The sequence below is a fragment of the Mus pahari genome, chromosome X (assembly GCF_900095145.1).
Source record: "Mus pahari chromosome X, PAHARI_EIJ_v1.1, whole genome shotgun sequence".
NCBI classification, from domain to species: domain Eukaryota; kingdom Metazoa; phylum Chordata; class Mammalia; order Rodentia; family Muridae; genus Mus; species Mus pahari.
The window spans coordinates 98,240,863-98,263,838 of record NC_034613.1 but is presented as its reverse complement, the minus strand read 5'-3'; the positions used below and the strand labels follow the sequence as shown (position 1 = coordinate 98,263,838).

Sequence of the window (22,976 nt, the reverse complement as noted above, 5' to 3'; positions counted from 1 at the left end):
ATTCAAATTTTACAAAATGATTCTCCCATTTTACATACAAATTTTGAAAACACAATTAGGCAAAAATATGCTAGTAAAATACAAAGTTTACTTTGCTCAATTCAATAAGATGAAGTAGAAATAGTCTTTCAATAGATGACCTATAAAATATATGATTTCTTTCACAATTCATGTTTAGTCAACTTTTATTTATTACACAACAAATTATTATGCAATATGTACATCTTTTTTTTCATAATTAATGTCTTATTTCTAATTTAAACCAGAGATGGGAGAGAGAAGAAAGCAATCCAAAGTGGGGAGAGAGGGAGAGGCTTGGGAGGGAAAGTGGATGGGGTGGGGTACAGTGGGGGTTAGAGGGGAACCTGGTCTGGTATTGGGTGAGGGAAAAGGACTGAAGCCCTGAGAGCCAGCAGAAAGAATGTAAACAGGCAACCTCAGGAAATAGGAGGTTGGGGGGGGGGGAACCCAGAATGCAACAGAGACCTAGGAGGTGAGAGACTCCCAGGACTCATAGGGAGCTATCTTAGATGAAATGCCAGACAGTAGGGAACTTATAGGGCCCACCTCCAGCAGGAAGACAGGACATCAAATGAGGGAGGAGGACCATCCCACTGTCACAACTCTAACCCATAATTGTTCCTGTCTGAAAGAATTACAGGGATGGAAATGGAGAGGAGCCTGAGGAAAAGAAGGTCCAGTGACAGGCCTAAAGTGGGAGGTGACTGCCCTCTGAAACACCCAACAAGTAGCTGAGAGTCAGATGCAGATATTTGCATTCAACCAATGGACAGAAGCAGCTGACCCCTGTTGTTGAATTAGGGAATTCTTAAAGAAGCTAAAGAGAAAGGCAGTCCTATAGGAGGACCAGCAGTCTCAATTAATCCGGACCTCTGAGATCTCTCAAACACTGGACCACCAAACAGACAGCATACACCAGCTGATATGAGGCCCCCAACACACATACATTAGAGGAATGCAGGGTCTGTGTTCATTCAGAGATGATGCACCTAACCCTCAAGAGACTGGAGGTCCCCAGGAGTTTAGAGGTCAGGTAGGGTTGTGGGTGTGGGCATCCACGTGGAGACCAGATGGGGTGTGAAGGAGGTGTGGAATGTGGAGCAGTCAGAGGGTGGATGGGGAGGGGGGGGACGAAAAATGGAATATGGAGTGTAAAATATGAATTACAATAAAATAAAATTAAAAAAAAAACAGAGATGGTGGGCTAACAGAAACATTATGCATAGACTTTTTCAGAATAGACTGAGAGTGGGAAGAAAATCCATTTACCAAAAAGAAGGTTCTAAATCACTTTAAAACCCTAGCCTTTAGTTATACTGTAATGATAAATGATGTTCATATTAAACTCTATCGTATCAGTGTTACTTAGTGAAGGTGATTGAATCACTAAGATAAATCTAATATGTTATTAATGCTTCAGGAATATCCGATTTTTTTTCTACCTTGTATAATCAAGAAGCAAACACACAAACAAACAAACAAAAAACCCCATAAAGAGTAGATAAGGTAGATAACGCAGAACAGTAACAAATTGTCCTAAAATTTGTTTTTATTTATGTGTATGTGCGTGAATGAATTTATTTGCTCTGTATATGCACAGGTACACTCAAAAGCAAGAAAGGGTTATTGGTTCCCATGAAACAGAAATTACATACAGCTGTGAGCCACCCAATGTGGATATATTATATGCACTTAAGCACCACCCCAGTGAGGCATATTACATGCAGTTCTGAGCCACTCATTGTGGGCATTGGGAACTAAAACCAGGTCACAAACAAGTGCTTCAAGTGCTCTTAGTTATGTTTCTAGTCCCAAAATTTTGTAATGAAATAATGGCGCAATACTTGACTGATAATGAAGAGTTTCTATAAAATATACTCATAAATGTTCAGATATTGATTTTCTCATAAGCACAAAAATGTCCTTTGTACATCATTTTTGGGATAATAATTCAAGTTCTGTTGTTAGAACTCAATTGTAAAGCCCATAAACAAGGTTTATGAAAATAAATTCTTAGAAAAAAAAAGTATCATATCCATACACATAGATCCATAATTTGATTTGTTCTATAAACTCAGAAATATAAATGTACTTCATATGAATCCTGTGAATATATAACATAATGATTTACATTCTTGGGCATATAGTATGATTTTGTTAATATTATCTGCATTAGTTGCCAGTCTTTACTGTGATCAAATACTCAATGAAAAACAGCATAAAAGAAGAATTTATGTACAAATTTTAGAATTTTATTTCACTATGGTGGGGAAGGCCTTCTCTTTTCAATTCTGTTGCCTGCAGTATCTATAACATGTCTCTTTGGCTGACTTTAAGGTTCTTCAATATATATATCCACTATTGTTCTGGTATTTAGCATCATATGCTCTGCATCACAGGGCAGGTTTCACCTTCTTAGCTTCACACAATGGCCTCTCTAGCCTAGTTGCAGCAAATCTTACCATACACAAATTTTCTGACCTCATCAGCTTTCTGGCATCTTGGCCCAAATAACCATGACTTTGTGAGTGAACCTACATAGACAATGCTATCAAACTAAATGTGGCTAATGTTCTGGTGACTTCAGTGTTCCTCGCAATCTAAATGTGTAAACATGCATCTTTCTGCAGATGCTATCCACCTGGGCTTTCCCAGTTCAGGCTCAGTCCTTTCAAATGGATTTGCATTTTAACAAGTTGAATCCTTTTGTGGTTGGAGTTACTGCCTTCAGGCCCCCTTTTTCCTGTTGTCTCAATGGGAAGGATGAGGGTTCTCCTTTTTTAACTTTTACTCCTGGGTTTTCCTCACCTATCTTGTCTTCACTAAACTGCCCACTACACATATTTCTGCTTTCTAATGCAGTATGTCTGACTAATAGCGATAATCATGCAAGTATCTGACTTGTTTGTACTACGTGGGTTTTTTTTTTTTTTTTTGAGTCAAGATTCATGTAGCTTAGAGTGCCATTAAACGTATTAGTTTAAAAGTTTAAAGTTAAAATTCACCATGGCAAGAGGAACACATTACAGCTGGACGTATTGTCAGGGATCTGAAAACAAACACTGCTAATGCTCAGCTGTCTCCCTCCTTTAATTCAATCTGAGATACTAGTTTAGGAGATGGTACCACCCTGACTCAGTGTATGCATTTCCTCTTTAGTTGCAACTTTCTGAAAACATGTCTCGAGGGCATCTCCATCCAGTTGAACTGATCATGAAATTTAACTATCATGTTATTGTTTTATTAAATAAAACACCAAACAAGTTTAATTATTTTGGTCATTTACCTTTTATAACAACTATTAAATTAAAATCAGTCGTTTCTATCTCCCATTTATGAAACTAATGTACACAAATGTTAGTCCAAGGAAAACTTTTTTCTCTATTAAAGAAAAAGTTCACAGTTAACTAATTTCTAATTTCTTTTTATATGGCATTAGTAGATTGCACATTATTTTTATACTCATTTATGTTTAATAGTAACATGTTCAGTACATTTTAAAGAAATTGTGCTATTTTAGAAATGGGATATAGCAGTAGAAGAAATTCAGACTTGGACCACAATGAACATATTAAAGAAGGCAGGAGTAAAGCAACTATCACTTCAGTACAGACATAGAGAAACAACATCATAGAGAGCAAAACTGTGATACAGAACACTTTTCTAAAACTATCATATAGCATGCATTTTTTTCTAATTTCAAATTCAATATAATAGAAAAACAAAACTAGCTTAAGCTTTAGTGAACACTAATTTTAAAGCAAGACAGAAAATTTGCTTTGCACAACAATGTTTCTGATTTATGGGTTTAACCAAACCCTGTAATCATTATATTAGCACCCAGAGTTTTGCAACACACAGCTTTTTTCACAGGTAAGCATTTGGTCATGAATATTTCAGTCCCTCAGCTCATAAGGACAAAAAGTGAGAAATGATATTCATTATTAGATGCAAACTTTGTTTAGCCTTAAGATCCTTGGATGCCAACCAGGCATCCCATCAGCATTCGTAAACATATGGACTATTATTTCTCTAACACAGTAGTTTCTGTTAATTTATTGCATTTTTATGTAGTGAAGACCCACATCCTTTCAAAGTCTGCCATAGAAGCAAAAAATTATAGCTATCATTACACTAAAAACTATAACATAGAGGAAATATTTATCTAATTTGGAGTTTACAATTCTGAGACAAAGTGAATCAGCTCTATGCTAAAAATATATATAAATAACTCTTGATGTATTCCAACTGATAGTCATCTATCAATCCAGGAATTTACTTCTTAGATCAGCAACCACAATTGGGATATTTACCAAAAGATAGGAGTTTCTAGTAAATGTGCCCATATAAAGGATTAAGACATGCATTGTCATTTTTTCATAACTGACAACCGGACAACTTTCTATGTATACAAATGTTGATAAAAAGATGGATCCGAGTGTGATAATGCCTCTCATGTGGGTTATATGAAAAAAATTCTATTGGTATATAATAGTTGTATTATCATTGATCAGGTCCCTTAATATTTAATGTCTTATCTTTGTAATCTTCCTGCTATTTTATATCTTGTAGTTGAAGGAAAATGAAATTTAAGATGAAATTTAAGGACTGTGATTCATGTAACTTATGTCCAGAGAGTTGTTTGTGAGCTTAGAAGCCTAAGGCAGAGAACACAGTGGAACAGGCCTGGGCACACCCAGGCAGGCCCATTGTTAAAACATTCCTGGGGACAAAAAGGAAAGCAGGAACTTGTCCTGGCTATCTTGGCTGAGTCATCAGCCACCTAGTTTGAAGTTATATGTTAACCAAATATTCCACTGACCTAGATAAGCATCCGCCCCTTGGGACTCCTGACATCCTAACTTGCACATACTACTCTTCTGACGTGTAATCATTCTGCTGATGTTTAAATGAGCCAATTGTGTGCAATGGCGCCAATTCTCCCTAGCCCCCCCCCCTTTCCCTATAAAAACCCCTAGCTTTCAGGCCATGTAGTTGATGCCTCTATCTCCTGTGTGGGATAAGCATCGGCCTGGAGCTACGTCAATAAACTACCTCATGTTTTTAACATCAAGAAGGTCTCTCATGTTTTCTGGGTGAGCCCTTATCCTGAGACAAGAGCTGGGTCCCCAGAAAGGGGGTCCTACATAGTTTGCCCATTATAGACTGGTTAGTATACAGATTTGCAGACCCTTCATTATTTTCTACAAAAATACAATAACTTAAACAAGGTAGATAAATAATCCATAGCAGGAAAAGGTAATTCAAATGAATTCTTCATAATTCTCATGTAAATAAGTGGAATGAGATGGAACATTGATATGGGTCAGCACGGAAAGGTTGGCATCAAGCATAAATATTTGAGGATGATCCCTGGATAAGACATGATGGAAGGAGGGAGCTGACTCACACAATATGTCCTCTGACTTCCACATACACATCATGGCATGTGCAAGCACTCCAATGCACATATTCACATACATATGAAAAGAAAGGTAAACTCTAATAAAATTATTCTGTACTTAAATATAGATATTCAAAGATCTATTCTATTTGGTTTATTATAACTAACAATAAAATTCATTGAAAACATTATCAGCTAGAGAGAAATAAACTCCCTAAAACTATGATATAATATTTATTCACAATTTTAATGAATTATGTGTTTTCTAAACTTTTGAAATCAAATAAGACAGAAACATGAAAAGAATCAACTATCACAAGATATGTATACTATGAATTTATTACTTTTAATAAGGCTTCACAAGTATATAATAATAGGAATTAAAAATTGGCTGTCTTTTCTAAGCCATCCAATATGCTATTTAAAAAGATAATCTCACAGTACAACAAATCTAGGAAACTGATTTTTGTCATCTTCATTCCACATATGAGCAAAGTCAGGAAGAAAAGGGAAAATTAATATGTTCAGAACCATGTACTTAGTTGTACAATCATTTTTCTCTCTCATATATACAGGTACTCAGTTGTCAATATAAAAATGTTTTAACATGCTACTACTGAAAGAACATTTACTATGTAATGAGAAAAGTCAGATAATTATTTTGGTTCTATTGCACCATACATTTTTGATAAAACCTCTACAGTTAACTTCTTTCTAGGTCTCTGGTTTTTCTGCATCCAAATGTTGGCTAGATTGTTTAGTCTACCTTTTCAAATTTCATGTGGTAATATTCACCAAAGTTCATAAAGATCTCTGAAATGCTTTACACATTTAAGAGCATAAATGTCACCACAAATAGACAAAGAGTCTCAGGCTACATAATGAAAATGAAAAGTTGATTCTCTTAAAGTATAGTTCTAAAATCTATTGCCATGCTGATGGCTCTGGTTCATCTTAACCACAAAACAAAAGACATGAAATGTTGGAAAAGAGACTTATACTGCAGAGGAAACATAGACAGGGAGTAAGAAGAAGATAACAGAGAGTAAACACAAGAAATTTTGTGCATGTATGAAACTGTCAACAAACTGAAATATGGCCATTTTAATTTACTTGAAAGTTAAGTAATTTACTTGAAAGTGTATTAAAGAAGATATTTGTTACAAAATGGCAAAGCAGTTTATTGAACTATTTGCTTGTTTAAAGGTCCTGGTGGAAGGCAGAATGTGAAAGTGATGGTATGAGATTACTGAGAGTAGAAATATTTAAATGACAAAGCAGTCAAGGCACTTGTAGAGTTATTTTCCCACATATGCTGAATTGTGAGACGAAAAAATTATAGATGAAATGTATTATAGAAATAGCAAAAACATAAGGAGATCCTGAGGTATGTGTCTTTGAATGTTGTATCTTGTCTCAGGTCCTTTCCCACATTGACCTCCTTCATGTTGAAGTAGAAATGTTCCACCACAATATTCTGCCTCAGCATTCATTGCCTCACATATGATGATACCAAAGAATCATGGATTGAAGTCTCTGAAACCATGAATCAAAATATATTTTTTCTTCACTTTGATTGTTCTTACATATTTTTGTTAAAAAAAAAAACAGAAACTACATACTCAATCTTTTTCAAATAATCATATATAGGCAATCACAATTTCAAATTTCCATCTAATTCAAAATATTATTACAAACTGCTTTTTCTCATAGTTTTGGCAATCTATGGAACCTTCTCCTCCTTCCTTACCTGACTTAAATTTAATACTCAGCACTATTTTTGCATAGCTTATTTCAGTTGTATTTACTATTTTTACTCAAATCAATTTATAGAACTGCATCTATGGCTCTGGATTTTCTTTCATATAAATTTGCTGTTAATCCTTGAATTGCACAGGTAACATAAACATTACATAGATATAGATGTTTATATCTGTATACATGCTTTTATATACATATATATTTATATATACTTATATATGTTTATACATATGTTTATATATCAGTCATTTTGGCATGTCAACTGCTTTTCCCATTGTGCAGGTCTTGTAGGTAATTACATTGTGCATATTTAGTGGTACCTTCCCTGTCTTGTTTAGAAGATGCACTCTCAGAGCATGTGTCATATATGAACTCATATATGAATGGAGAATATTTTACAAAGTCACCCTTTATTTGAGCAGCTATGAGCTATCAATGGCACATGCAAGAGAGAGAGAGAGAGAGAGAGAGAGAGAGAGAGAGAGAGAGATATTCAGAGTTTTCAAGTAATAAGCCTCCTGATAAGTTGTTAAATCCAAAGTAATACATTTTAAACACAGGCATGTGCATATACATATATTTATACATATGTATAAATATATGTATATGTAATGTATAAATATATGTATATGTATATATATCAAACGTCTGACTTCATTCCATATATATGTATATATATATATATATATATATATATTTGTGTGTATATATACATATATACATATATATGTAACAATAAAAACTAAGAGTTCAATAGGGAATGGGGAACATGGGAGGAGTTGGCATGGGAGAAATGGGTAAAAATGGAATAAATCTAATTCTTATCTATGAAACTATAGAAAGGTAAAATCACTGTGAGGATCTATTGTGAAGAGAAAGGGAAGGTATAAGCAAGAGCATAATTGCCATTTAAAGATTGTTGTAATAAGAAATCCAGAGGGGTGGGGTATGGGATGTTGCTCCATGGCAGATGCCTTGCTAAGAATGCTCTAGGCACTGATTTTAATCTGCAATAACATAAAAACTAAGTAAACATAGCTGAAAAATGTGGTGCGTTCTTGTCATTCTAGTCCTTGTTTGGATGAGGTATAAGATTTGCTTTCTGCTTAGGGCTAGCTAGGGCTACATGATGAGTTCTAGTAGAACTCTTTTACTTTATATTATAATGCAAGAGGCAAAATTGACTGCTCTAGATTAATGAAATAAACACTCATGTGGTACAAGCAAATACAAATTGAGAGAATACTCAACTCAAAAAAGGATACTCCCAGAAAAAAAAAACGCATGCATCAATGACATTTGTGTGTATGAATCTGTACTTGTTCATATGTATGAACTTCAGTGCACACACACATGTAGAAATCAAGCCACAGTTCAGTGTTGGATGTCTTGCTCAACCACTTTTGACCCTATTGTTTGAGACATGGTTTCTCCCTTAAAGTAAGCACACTGATTTGCTAGCTAGCTAGAAAATCAAAGGCTTCTATCTCTCTACAGTACCAGTGCTGTAATCCCAGTAATAGATCACCATACTTGGCTTTTTTTAACCCGTATTTAGGGATGGACCTGAGATACTCATGTTTGAATGGGAAGCAATCTACCAGCTGAGTCATAAAATTCTTAATGTCAACATTTAAGCATCATTTTGAATATATTATGAAAACATCAAATTTTAATCAATAAGTATTTAGCCATAAGAACTCTCATGAATTTTCCCATACTGGATATAAATGTAAATGAGTTCAAAACATTATTCAAAATATACACTTTATGAAAAAAGGCATACCAAACATTTTATCACTACCATGACTATAACACACCTGTACCTCTTTCTTTGGATAAATAATAAAGACAGAGTATACTGCATTTTCTGATTTTTTTTTTCAATTTTTTATTAGATATTTTCTTCATTTACATTTCAAATGCTATCCCTAAAGTCCCCTATACCCTTCCCCCTCCCCTGCACCCCTACCCACCCACTTCCCCTTCTTGGCCCTGGCATTCCCCTGTACTGGGACATATATAGTTTGCAAGACCAAGGGGCCTCTCTTCCCAAGGATGGCTGATTAGGCCATCTTCTGCTACATATGCAGCTAGAGACTCGAGCTCAGGGGGTACTGGTTAGTTCATATTGTTGTTCCACCTACAGGGTTGCAGCCCCCTTCAGCTCCTTGGGTACTTTCTCTAGCTCCTCCATTGGGGNCCCTGTNTTCCATCCAATAGCTGNCTGTGAGCATCCACTTNNGTGTTTGCCAGGCACTGGCANAGCCTCACAAGAGNCCNCNATATCAGGGTCCCTTCAGCAGAATCTTGCTGGCATGAGCATTAGTATCTAGGTTTGGTGGCTGATGATGGGATGGATCCCCAGATGGGGTAGTCTCTGGATAGTCCATCCTTTCATCTTAGCTCTAAATTTTGTCTCTGTAACTCAGTACAGTCATTCTTTATGCCCAATAAATCAAAATACTAGCAAGGAAGTTTGTCTTATCTCAAATGTTTCAGATGACAGCAACTTTTGCTGTCATTTTAAACATCCTGATTATTGACTAGAAAAAACACCAATATTAAAAAACAGATACTGAAAGAATAACAGAAAGAGTAGAATAATTGTGTATTTCATTTCATATAAGTTGTGTATGGAAGGGGGAAATAGTTAAAAGTTGGTACTCAGAGATAAGAACATCATTTTATATTCTTATAGACTTGGCACATGACTATGATTTTTTATGTGATTTCTCACTTAGGATGTGGCTATAGTATCATCTAGATGGAAATCATAGACAGTGGAATGTCTAGAACCATGAAAGTGTGTGGGCATCAGGGATCCTTTTAGTACAGGGAGAATCAATGGTGCTATGGTATGGTATTGGGAGTACTAGATTAGGCAATGTTTGTATTTTTCATTAACTTAATCATATGAATCCATTAACCATCTATACTGAAGTAGTTCACCCAAGATCCTGCCATATAAAATAATTTAAAATTTAATATTATCTATGTAAAATATTAGATTTCAGAAAGGCACAAATTCATCATGAAGAAAAGAATGTATCTATACACAGTAGAATTAGTCATCAACTAATTTATAGAAGCTATCAAACACCGTGACTGAATTCAATAATCATCAAAAATCAAATTGATAATGTTCTAGTATAATGAACATATGATCACCAGCAATTAATTAGCTATATTGTTTCCTGGATATTAGATCACTTGTATGTAAGAAGAGGAGGAGGAGGAGGAGGAGGAGGAGAAGGAGGAGGAGGAAGATGTTGTTTTAGTATGACCCTTAGATTTTATAATTGAAAATTTTGAATTTTTTAAATTTAAATTTTTTTTAAATTTTGAAGATTTTTTTTAAAGAGACCATTCAAGGTATTTGAAAAAGCATCACCTTTATAACACAATAAATCTAGGCTTTAAATACTTACTCTATGTCTTAGAATTTCAGTGATTTAGGGTGTGTTACTGAACTTCATACACATTCATTTTCTTTGCTCATTACTTACAAATAATGACAATGTTAACTCCAGAAATGTGATGGATATATTGGTAGACTACCTTCTAATTATGTGCAAAGGCCTGGTCTAGATCTTCAGCAACACAGTAATAATAATCAAGAATGCCAATCTCCTAATATGTTGAAGAGTATTAAACAGGAATTTAAAACACTTCTTTTAAAAGATAAAATTTATCTATGTGTTTGTCTGTGTTTAAAATGGAAAATAAAGATGTGAGGATGTTTATAAAGTACAACAGAGATTATTGTTATATGTTAGCACATAATCATCATAATCTTGTCATAATAATCTTGATGATCATCTACAAAATCATAATGTAAGTTGTGTTTAATTACTGTTCACTGTACTTAAAAAAAGCTATGGTTTTTATTTTATGAGCTATCCACAAATAGGCAAAAATATTGCCAAAGGCATAAAATTTAGTATTTTAGGTTAAAATGCCATGCTACCCATTTTAAAAACTCATTGACCCATTACAGAGAAAATGAAAATTGAGAAACAAAACAGCAAACAGCCTATCCCTTATTATGAATCAGCGATAGTTAAGCCTGTTATTGAGTAGAAAAACTAGAAACCCCTTCTACCGTCAACATCCTACAGTAAATTAAAATTCACAATTAAATGTGGAAAAAAAAACAACTGCCAACTATACATCTGACAGAGTCTTAGTCTCTAGAATATACAAAGAATTCAACAAAACAAATAATGCAATTAAAAATGGAGCATAGAACTAGAGAGTTTATATAAATGATTGATAAACATTTTAAAATTGTTCAACATCCTTAGCCATCAGGAAAATGCAAATAAAAACTACCTTGAGGATTTCATCTTATCTCAGTCAAGATAACACACACACACACACACACACACACACACACACACATACATGTTGGACTACATGTTGGGAATAATGAACACTTACTCTTGCTGTGTTTCTAAATTGGAACAGCCACTATGGAAATTGGTGTTAGCTATTCCTCATAAGGCAGAAAATATACCGACCAGCTATATTACCTTTGGATAGCTTCCCAAAAGACTACACATTACTATAAAGAAACTTGATTATCCATGGTTGTTGCTTCACTCTTCACAATATCCATGGAACAGAACCAACCTAAATGTCTACAAACAAATGAATGTACAATAAAGACATAGTACATTTATACTATGGAATATTTTTAGCTATTAAGAAAAATGAAATTATAAAATTTACAGTAAAATGGATATAACTGGAAACAAACATCCTTAGTGAGGGAACCCAAACCCCAGAAGACAAACATTTCATGTTTCTTCTAATTTCTGCAAGAAATATTTTAAACTTTTGGAATACTATTTCATTTGGAATACCAGATGAATCCTTTGGAGAAAGGAAAATAAAATACAGCATTACAAAGAGGGAACAGGGAAAATAAAAGAGGAAGGGTTAGCTGGGGTGGGGGATAGGAGGAGAGGAAAGAAGAGAATGTGGGAAGAAATAACTAATACTTAAGGCCTTTTTAAAAGCCGTACTGAAACTACCTGTTGCAGAAATTTTCTAAAATATATCCATATATTTAATAAGCTTAAATTGAATTACCCTACAATGAAGGCAATTTCCCCAGCTAGATATCATAGGGTACGAAATACAAAACTCACTATCAGGAATGATTTAGCTGGTTTTCAGTTGTTGGACAGTAGTATCTCAGAAAATATTACAAATGTTACAGGCTATCAAAAACACGATTAACTACCCTCTAGAATTTGATGGTAAGATACTAATGCTTAAGATCCCACATACTTGAATCATAGGTCACAGAGAAATCTGTGTATACTCAACTGGGAGTTTCATCCTTACTAGTTAGATTTCATAGTTCTGGAAGGTCCTATACATACTACAAGAAATGAAAAATAATCATCAGTCTGAATTGCAAATGCTGAAAGCCACACTAATTGCCTCTCTGCTAGACATACTAGCAAATCAGAGGCATAAAAGTTATGGAAACAACCATCCATATTCCATTGTATTTAAGGCCAACTCCACATCCTGGCACCCATACCTGATACTTTCAATGGGGCCAAGAATGGGGGAAAGCTTCTACTATTTTTCTGTTAAATGAGCATAGCATTAAAATGACCCTTAATTACTTTTTGTTATATTCATATATCAGTGCATTATTCATACTTATAAGAGATGCATATTTTTGTGAGAGACAACAATTAAAGCAGAGATCCCCAACTGATAATGGTACAAAGTAGGAAATATCAGAGAATTTACCTCTGGACCAGATATATCACACCCCTCTCCTCAAAGCTCAAGGATCTTAGAGAAAGAAGAAACTGGAAAATGTGCAATCGTATAGAATCAAAAGAAGTGGTTAACTGCAAGGAGGCTGTTTTCCTGACGAAATAAGGCAGATAGACACATGAATTTACAGAGACTGAGACAGTATACATAAGACCTGCACAAGAGTTAGCAGGACAAAAACCACAGAATGAAGAATGGGAAGTATACATAAACTCCCACTCCTAGCTGCAGTTACTAGCAATTGATTGCTGATAGAAGAAGAAATGTCTGTGTCTGATAATTGCAATGATGGGACACTTAGTATACTAACCACATTCCAGGGCATTTCTCATGCCCAGGTTAATATAAATGGACTTGATAAATTTGGGGGAAAAAGGAGGAGGGAGCATAAAGTTTGCTAGGTAAGTTGGTGGGAGTCCATCTACATAAGTTAATGTAGGGAATTACTGTGACCAAAATATATTGTATAAAATTGTCAAAGAATTAATATAATTACTATTTAAAAATCAATAATTGGAAGTAGTCCTTTTGCTAGGCCAATAGTTATTCCCAAACACAGAACATATAAAGAAAATGCAGTTAGAGAAGGGAAAGTATTTAGTGTTTTATAATATCATTTATCAAAAAATCTAATATAAATATACACTTTTTTCAAACATACAGCTTTAAAAATCAGTCATCACATCATAAATATCGATTTGGTTTGTCTAGTCTGTATTTACACCTGTCTTTTAGTATTCAGAATACTATGACACATATCTTTATGACTGATTCTTTGATTCCAAACTTAATAAATGTAAAAATACAATGTATCATTAAAAATGAGCAACATTCATCCCAATGATGTAATTAGAAAATGAAAATGACATCATACAAACAAAACTAGTCATAATTCTTCTGCCTTGAGTTGAGTATTCAAATGGCTGGGGGTTTTGTGGAATTAATTTCATGGGGATTTGGATGGCAGGTGATATTCAAAAAATATTTTGTCATAGCATACCAAGATGGAAAACAAAAAAGCAAACTAAAGACTTGACCACCATTTCAGGAGTGAATACTTCAAGAATTTCATCAGAATTATTTGATTACTTCCTTGTAATCTACCAGTTTAAAGCTCCCTCAGGCCTGTTTCCACATCTGTCCTTTATAATCTGAGAAGAGAGTAGACCTCTTCCAGTAAATTGAAAGTTACATAGATCAAGAGATGCAAAAGAAAGTAGAGATTGGTTTTCTTTTCTCTCTTGTATATTACAAATCATGTTTATAAAAAAATTATTTGTATGAATACTCTTGTCTGGGGACTAAGATATTGATTACATAATAGTAAGATGGAGGCAGATGCAAAGATCCACAGCCAAACATCACAGAGAGCTCAGGGGGTTTTGAAGACAAGAAGGGGATAAAAATTAGTAAGTCAAAGGAGTCAAGGTCACCACAAGAAGGTGCAGCATCAACTAACCTGGGTCCATGTGGACTCACAGAGACAGGGTCACTAACTAAGGAGCTTGCAGTAGCTAAACCTAGGTCCCCTACATATTTGTAGCAAACTTGTAGTTAGGTCTTCATGTGGTTCCCCTAAAAAGTGGAGCAGGGGCTGTCTCGGGTTCTGTTCCCTGATATTAGATACCATTACTCTACCTGGACTTTATGGTTGGACTTCAGTGGGAGAGGAGGTGCCTAGTCCAGCTGAGACTAGATGTCCCAGAGTTGGGTAGTACACAAGGAGTGCTCCCAGTTCTCTGAGTTCTCTGAGGGAAAAGACAGAGAGCTATAGATGGGGATTTTTACATGGGGAACTGGGAAGGGAGGAGGGAGGAGGGCTGAGATCAGGATGTAAAGTGAATGAAAACTAAAAATTAACAAAAGAATAAGAGAAAAATATATACAGGGTGATAATACCATGAGTTCAATTACATGAAACTAAAGTGTGATCTAACATCATCATTCAAAGATTACTAGGGAATATATCTAGGTGGAATTTGAGGAAATTATAATTTCCAAAATACATTTTAGTGTTATATTATCTTGTGTGTGTATATATATATATATATATATATATATGAAATATATATATATATGAAATATATATATATATATATGAAAACAGAATAGTAGGAAGAAAGAACAATGTTCAAATATAAATTGGAGGCTCTGCTATCACAAAAAAGAGAAGTAATATAATACATGCCAAGTAATACAGTGGCTCTAGAGTTTACAAAAGCTGAGCTCGTGTCTCTAACTGCATATGTAGCAGAAGATGGCCTAATCGGCCGTCATTGGGAAGAGAGGCCCCTTGGTCTTGCAAACTTTGTATGACCTAGCACAGGGGAATTCCAGGGCCAAGAAGTGGGAGTGGGTGGGTAGGGGAGCAGGGGTGGGGGGGTATAGGGGACTTTCAGGATAGCATTTGAAATGTAAATAAAGAAAATAATTAATAATAATAATAATAATGAAAATAATAATAAATATATTGAAAGTCTTATAAAAAAAAAAAAGCTTGGGTTTATGCCCAAAAGGACTTGCTTGGAATGTACTTACTTATAAGTGGATATTAGCCATAAAATACAGGATAACCATGCTGTAATCAACAGACCAAAAGAAGCCAAATAACAAGGAAGGCTCAAAGGAGGGTGCTTGAATCTTTTTCACAAGGGGAAATATAGTAGTTTTCAGAGGTGGATAGAAGGATGGAACTGGATCAAAGGGATAGGGATAGAATAGGCCTGGGAGGAGATCAGATGTACGGAAAGCAGGGAAGAGAGGGTGGTAATCAGTGTTGGGCAGGTAAGGGTACTAGAGGCATCTCTAAGGTGTACCAGAAACCTGGATAGTCGAGGTCCTAGTGAGTCTAGGGGGTCTGACTCTAGTTGAGACTCTTAGCACTGGGGGAGACAGTATCTGCCTGTAGCCAGGCAGGACTCCCATTGGAGGGATAAAGACAGCAACCTAACAAAAGCTTTGGCTCAAAATGTGTCCTACCTACAAGAGGTACAGGGACAAAAATGGAGCAGAGGAGGAGGGAGTGACAAACCAATGACTCTCCCAAAATTAAGACCCATCCCATGGACAAGGACCAATCCCTGACACTACTAATTATACTCTAATATGCTTACAGGCAGGAGCCTAGCATAACTGTACTCTGAGAGGCTCCACCTAGCAGCTAGTGGAAACAGATACAAAGATCCACAGCCAAACATTAGATGGAGTTCAGGGAGTCTTGTGGAAGAGTTGGGGAGAAGGTTTGAGGGACCCAAAGATGATTGGGACTCCACAGAAAGTAGATTAGAGTTTACTAACCTAAACCCTTGGGGGCTCACAGAGACTGAACCACCAATCAAAGAGCAAGCATGGGCTGGACCTAGATCGTCAGCACATATGTTGCAGATGTGCAGCTTGTTCTTCATGGGGGTCCCCCAACAACTGTAGTTGGAGCTGTCACTGATTCTCTTGCCTGCTTGTCGATTCCATTCTACTAACTGTGTTGCCTTGTCTGGTATCCTTGGAAGAGGATGCAACTAGTCCTGCTGTGATTGAATATTCCAAGGTAGGCTGATACCCAGGGAGAAATGGAGGGAAGATGGGGGAGACCCTTGTGAGAGTGGGAAAGGGAGGAGAGGAGACAGGAGGGTTGGTGATTGAGATGTAAAGCAAATGGGGGAGGAGTTGTATGAGGGAGGACTGGGAGTAGGAGCTATTAGATATTGGAATGTAACTAGAATACACAAATGAATTAATGAAAAATAACGGCTTGTGTTTAAACATAACTCTACCATTCACTTTATGGCTTAAAACAATTAAACTCACTGAGCCACATATCACTTGAAAAATGAAGGCACTTTCTATGAGATTACTATAAAGATGAAATGAAGTGTATATGAAACATTTAGCACCAATGCCTCATACATACTAGGACCATAATACTCATTAGAAATTTCCCCAAAATAGATAAGCTACTAATGTTTAATCAACATTGAACTAGCTTTCATGATGTTTTCTAGAAGTCCAGATACAGATTCTCTGTTGAGTATTAACATACAGTCCAGAAACTATTATATATTTACTATGTGGCTATATGTACATGACAACCTTTGTAATGTAAGAATTGGTGTATAAATATTTAAGGTCATTAAAATATTGTGCTTTCTCCAAAACCTGAATCTATGGCTAAATTCTTTCATAGCCAATGACACCAAAACAGAACACAAATCATCTTAGACTTTACTGGCTCCACATCTACATTTAATCAGTTATCTAACAACAAATTCTTATTAATAAATCACTTTGGAACTTCTTTTCCACAGAACTGAATGTGTCTTAGTTCAGATCCCCATATTTCTCACTTCTAATAGAACCAAACTTTCTGCTATTAGCTTCATTTTTATGTACCCTTCACAGTTATTCATTTTAAAATCTTAACTCAGTTCTTCAGTAAATGGTTACTCTAATAAATAAAGTGATTCAACAAAAGTAAAATGCTATGTATTAGAGCACAAGTGTCTCTCTCTCAGAAATGTGAAGCCTGAACTATTTTCACAATTTCATATGAGCCACATACAAAAAGAAAAAAAATGAAAAGAAAAAGAAAGTTCTGAAATATATTTTGGAAGTATCTGGTCCATAAAGGAAAGAGAGACTGTTTAACTTAGTAAATCAAATGCTAACTTCACAAGCTGCCATTTATTTCCTTCATTTTCTATTCAAAGCACATCAGTTACACATTTTCCACCTCAAATCTCTGCTTTAGTCTCTTTAATTTCATTGCTATTTCCCTGTCACAATAAGCACTTTCTTATCCCTTCAGTGCTTCTATGTGCCTGGAGTGTCATCCTTTCATTCTCCACATGTCCAACACTAAGCCTATAAAATACAAATAGATCTAAAGAATCAATCTTTCTGATCATTACCCAATTTACCAAATTAATTTATTTGCTTGCACCTTTGAGAGCTTATGATTCCCTGTATCTAGTTGCATTATGGTCTCTGTCAGGCTCCAATATGACTATTACATTTTTTTGTCCTTAATTCTAGGACAACCAAGAGGACTACTCATATATTTGTTCCTTTCTTAAGGAATTAAAACCCAAACAAGATATGTACTTTATAAATTTGTGTTATTGATAGATAATTACTTTTCATTAATTTTTCCTTGATATAAAAGTTTTAAAGATCTTAGATTCTACTAAAGAACGATTAGGATAATTTTTCAAGAGTTCTGTATAACCATGAGCACTTCTGGAATACTGAGAGAGTTCTATGATAATCTATGAAATGGGGATTATTACTTCACAGTTACAAAAAAATTATTCAGGACAATTACCACCCACAGGTTTACTTACCAATATATTACTGCTCATCAGAGGATGCATATTGTCTTCCCAGGGTCTTAATCTGGTATAGTAACTGACAATATACAGAGATACTCACAACAGATCAAACAAATATTGGTGAGATGCATAAGGTAAGCACCTCACATGCAGCTTTCCAGTAATGGTAATTTGTTCATTCCACATCTTTGCTCCCAGCCCTCAATACACACATTGAAAGAGATTTCACATTAGGATATGACATTTAGAAAATCAGATGCTTTTAATTTGTCATTGAAGTTAAAATAAAAATTGTGTTTGCATGAATACTCCAAAAATATTTAATAATGTAACCTCTAGTAGAGCTTGAAAAGCTTTGATGGAAAAGACACATCGATATTAGTTTGTTTCAGACTCTTGGCAGTAAGAAGAGACAAGACTGATGGATTGCATTACCTGTTGGAGTGATCAGTCCTGGTGATAAAAGGCCTGGGACTGCATGGGGCAGAAGTCGGGCATTATCTTGCAACACTCCCAAAGAACGCTTAGGGGGCCTGCCAGGCCTTGAACTGTTGGAAAACAAAGATAAAGCTCAAATACCATTATTTGATACATTTGCTTTCTGGATCATATGTAATTGTCAAGAATAAATAAAACATTATATTAGAGACTATGCACTGTCATGGGTTAATAAGGAAAACCAACAGTTTACAACAAATTTTACAACATAGTCATGGCTAATTTTAAAGTTGCCAAGAATCAATTTCTATTTTAGCTTTCATTCGTAAGCCAGTACTTTGCAATACAAACCACCTGTTGTGAAGAATCTATAAACTATTTCCTGTCTTTAAAGCCATGTGATACCTGGCATCAATATATGCTATTAAGGTCTGAGTCAGTGAGTCACAGAATTCAGATGGAACAAAAGCGGACAGTGTAAGCCTCCACTTACCATATCAGAGGAGATGGGTACAGAGCTGTGAGTAATGGTGGTCATTATAGTGGTCATTAGCATTTGCACAGCTGCTGGAAAGCCATGAGGAACAATGGAAACTTGTTCCTAGTATGTTAAAATTTTTCTGCCTCTTTTGAAGTGTCCACACAAAGAAAATTTGCCATGTAGGTTGTCTTTTTCTCAGACCAAATATTTCTTCACATAATTTTATTGGTCCACTGAGAATTTTGTATAATGTGTCATACTCACCCTCCCTCCATCTCTTCCTCTGTCCATATCCACCCAACATTCTATCCTCTTTGGTTTGAACCCATCAAATGCAACTGGTGTTGCCCATATATTCTAGTTGAATCAACACTTAAAGCATTTATGAAAACTGTTACATTCACACATTCTTAGCTCTAGTGTAAAGTTCGGAAATGATATTTTCAGAAACTGTCATTTATAGTTGGGTGATAGAAAGCCTGCTCTGAATGCACAGAGTCCTGAGTTTAATCATGAGTACAAAGGGAAGGGGAACAAATAAATGATAGTTTCAATAATAAAATACAAATGTGTATATCTGTTTTTTTACCATTTCATGCCCTTATATAGTATTCTAAAATCATCATTTGGAGGTTGACACATTTGCATACATCCGAATAATAAATTATTAGAATAAAGTTATTCTCAAGTTACTATTATATTATATTTTATTACATTTATTTTCGGTTCTGCGGCAGTATTGCATGTCAGATCATGTTTAACAATGTTAGAGGAGAACTAGTGGGAAGCATTTCTCTCCATGTACAATGTGGGTCCTTGAGATTGAACTTAGGATCTTAGGTTTATCAACAAGTACCTTTATCCATTGAGCCACCTTGCAGTCCCAATATTTCACATACTATTTTTGACCTTGAATAAGATGCTTTGTTTCCTTTTAATAGAAAAGTATTTTATAAAAAAGAATGAAAGGACTTCTGATTAAAAAGTTGCAAAATACTATGTTAAATACAGTGAGCATTAAAAAAATGTCTGTGGTTCATTCAAATAGGCAACATTTCCAAAACAATGGCTTCTTGTTCACAAAGAGATAGCAGCTGAACTACTTCCTATCAACTTTGCAGTAGTGAAACACTCTATCAATATAAAACAAACTCTGCTGCTCAATAAGGACAAGGCCTAGAACCTTTTTACACAGCAGTACTATTACCAAGCTAATTTTTTACAAATTGTGCTAGTGTTATTTTCTGCCATTACACATTAATATTCTGTATCAATCTAGCAAAAAAAATTTTTTTTCTGATTTAATGATTCTCTTATTTACTTTCTATTCAATTCTGGGTCATAATTTATTTTATTTAATTCAGTGCCATGTTTACCTTGGCCCTACTTCATATCTTCTGTCTTAGTCAGGGTTTCTATTCCTGCACAAACACCATGACCAAGAAGCAAGTTGGGGAGGAAAGGGTTTATTTGGCTTACATTTCCATACTGCTGTTGATCAACAAAGGATGCAGGACTGAAACTCAAGCAGGCCAGAAAGCAGGAGCTGATGCAGAGGCCATGGAGGGATGTTCTTTACTGGCTTGCTTCCCCTGGCTTGCTCAGCCTGCTCTCTTATAGAACCCAAGACTACCAGCCCAGAGATGGCACCACCCACAAGGGGCCCTCCCCCTTGGTCACTAATTGAGAAAATGCCCTGCAACTGGATCTCATGGAGGCATTTCCCCAACTGAAGCTCCTTTCTCTGTGATAACTCCAGCTGTGTCAAGTTGACACAAAATTAGCCAGTACATCTTCTTAGATCATTTACGGGGAAAGAAAGGAAAATGTGTGTGTTTTTTTAAAACTTCAAATATGCTTTAGGAGCCCAAGTTCATTGAAAAATATTTATCACTTAAAGAAGATAAATTATTTTCTAGTTCATCCATTTGCCCAAGAATTTCATTGTTTCTAATAGCTGAGAAGTACTCCATTATGTAAATATACCACATTTTCTGTATCCATATCTCTATTGAGGGACATCTGAGTTCTTTCCAGCTTCTGGCTATTATAAATGAGGAAGCTGTGAATATAGTGGAACGTATGTCCTTATTAAATATTGGAGCATCTTCTGGGTATATGCCCAGGAGTAGTACTGCTGTGTAGTACCATGTCCAATTTTCTGAGGAACCACCAAACTGATTTCCAGAGTGGTTGTCCAAGCTTGCAATCCCACCATCAATGGATGAGTGGTCCTCATTCTCCACAATCTTGCCAGCATCTGCTTTCACCTGAGCTTTTGATCTTAGTCATTCTGACTGGTGTGACATGGAATCTCAGGGTTGTTTTGATTTTCATTTCTCTGATGAGTAAGGATGTTGAACATTTCTTTAGGTGCTTCTCAGCCATTCTGTATTCCTCAGTTGAGAATTCTTCGTTTAGCTCTGTACCCCATTTTTAAATAGGGTTCTTTGGTTCTCTGGAGTCTAACTTCTTGAGTTCTTTGTATATATTGGACATTAGCCCTCTATCAGATGTAAGTCACCCAATCACAAAAGAACACACACAGTATGCACTCACTGATAAGTGGATATTAGCATTGAAGTTCAGAATACCCAAGATACAATTCACAGACAACATTAAGCTCAAGAAGAAGGAAGACCAAAGTGTGGATACTTTAGTTCTTCTTAGAAGTGGGATCAAGAAGATACAGAGACAAAGTATGGAGCAGAGACTGAAGGAAAGGCCATCCAGAGAGTGTCCCACCTGGGGATCCTTCCCATATACAATCACCAAACTCAGACACTATTGTGGATGCCAAGAAGTGCTTGCTGACAGGATCCTGATATAGCTGTCTCCTGAGAGGCTCTACCAATGCCTGACAAATACAAAGGTAGATGCTCTTAGGCAACCATTGGGCTGATCACAGGGTCCACAATGGAGGAGCTAGATAAAGAACCCAAGGAGCTGAAGGGGTTTGCAGCCTCATAGGAGGAACAAAAATATGAACCAACTAGTACCCCCCAGAGCTCCCAGTGATGTAACCACCAACCAAAGAATACACATGGAGGGACCCATGGCTCCAGTCACATATGTAGCAGAGGATAGCCTTGTCAGTCACAATGGGAGAAGAGGTCCTTGGTACTGTGAAGGCTGGATGCCCCAATGTAAGGGAATGCCAGGACCAGGAACCTGGAGTGGGTGGGTTGGTGAGCAAAGGGAGGGGTGATGGCATTGGGTTTTTTTCTGAGGGGAAACCAGGAAAGCAGATAACATTTGAAATGTAAATAAAGAAAATATCTAATTTTAAAAAAGGAAAAATGAAAATATAAATTATTTTGTTAAATAATAGTCACTATATCTAAACATTCTAAATGTTTCATTGTGTCTTGTTTTCGTCAGATCTCAGGCCTCCTACTTAAACTCACACACTTATTCTTTGTAGTTTCCTCGTGATTCTTTGTTCCTGTATCACTTCTCAGCTAAAGTATGCTTCTTCATACCCCTTCAAATAGCATGTGAGAAACCATATGACAGTCAACTGTTAACAGAAGACTTTGAAACCTATCTATCTTAACTAGTTTTCAGTGTGTGTGTGTGTGTGTGTGTGTGTGTGTGTGTATGTGTGCACGCGTGTCTGTGTGCATGTGCGTGTGTATGTGTCTATGTTTGTGGGTGGGTGTATCTGTCTCTCTTTCTCTGTCCCTGTCTCTGTCTCTCTCTGTCTCTGTCTCTGTCTCTCTCTCTCTCTCTCTCTCTCTCT

General features: G+C 35.8%; 1 protein-coding gene across 3 annotated transcripts in view; it reads right to left on the bottom strand.

Moving 5' to 3' along the window:
• Nucleotides 1-22,976, bottom strand: part of Dach2 (dachshund family transcription factor 2) — a 476,923-nt gene that overhangs the window by 226,148 nt on the left and 227,799 nt on the right. For all 3 annotated transcript variants that reach the window (XM_021187660.1, XM_021187661.1, XM_029534190.1), the window contains one exon: nucleotides 18,751-18,863. In XM_021187660.1, coding sequence (XP_021043319.1) covers nucleotides 18,751-18,863 — 113 coding nt within the window. The remainder of the gene's footprint in view (nucleotides 1-18,750; nucleotides 18,864-22,976) is intronic.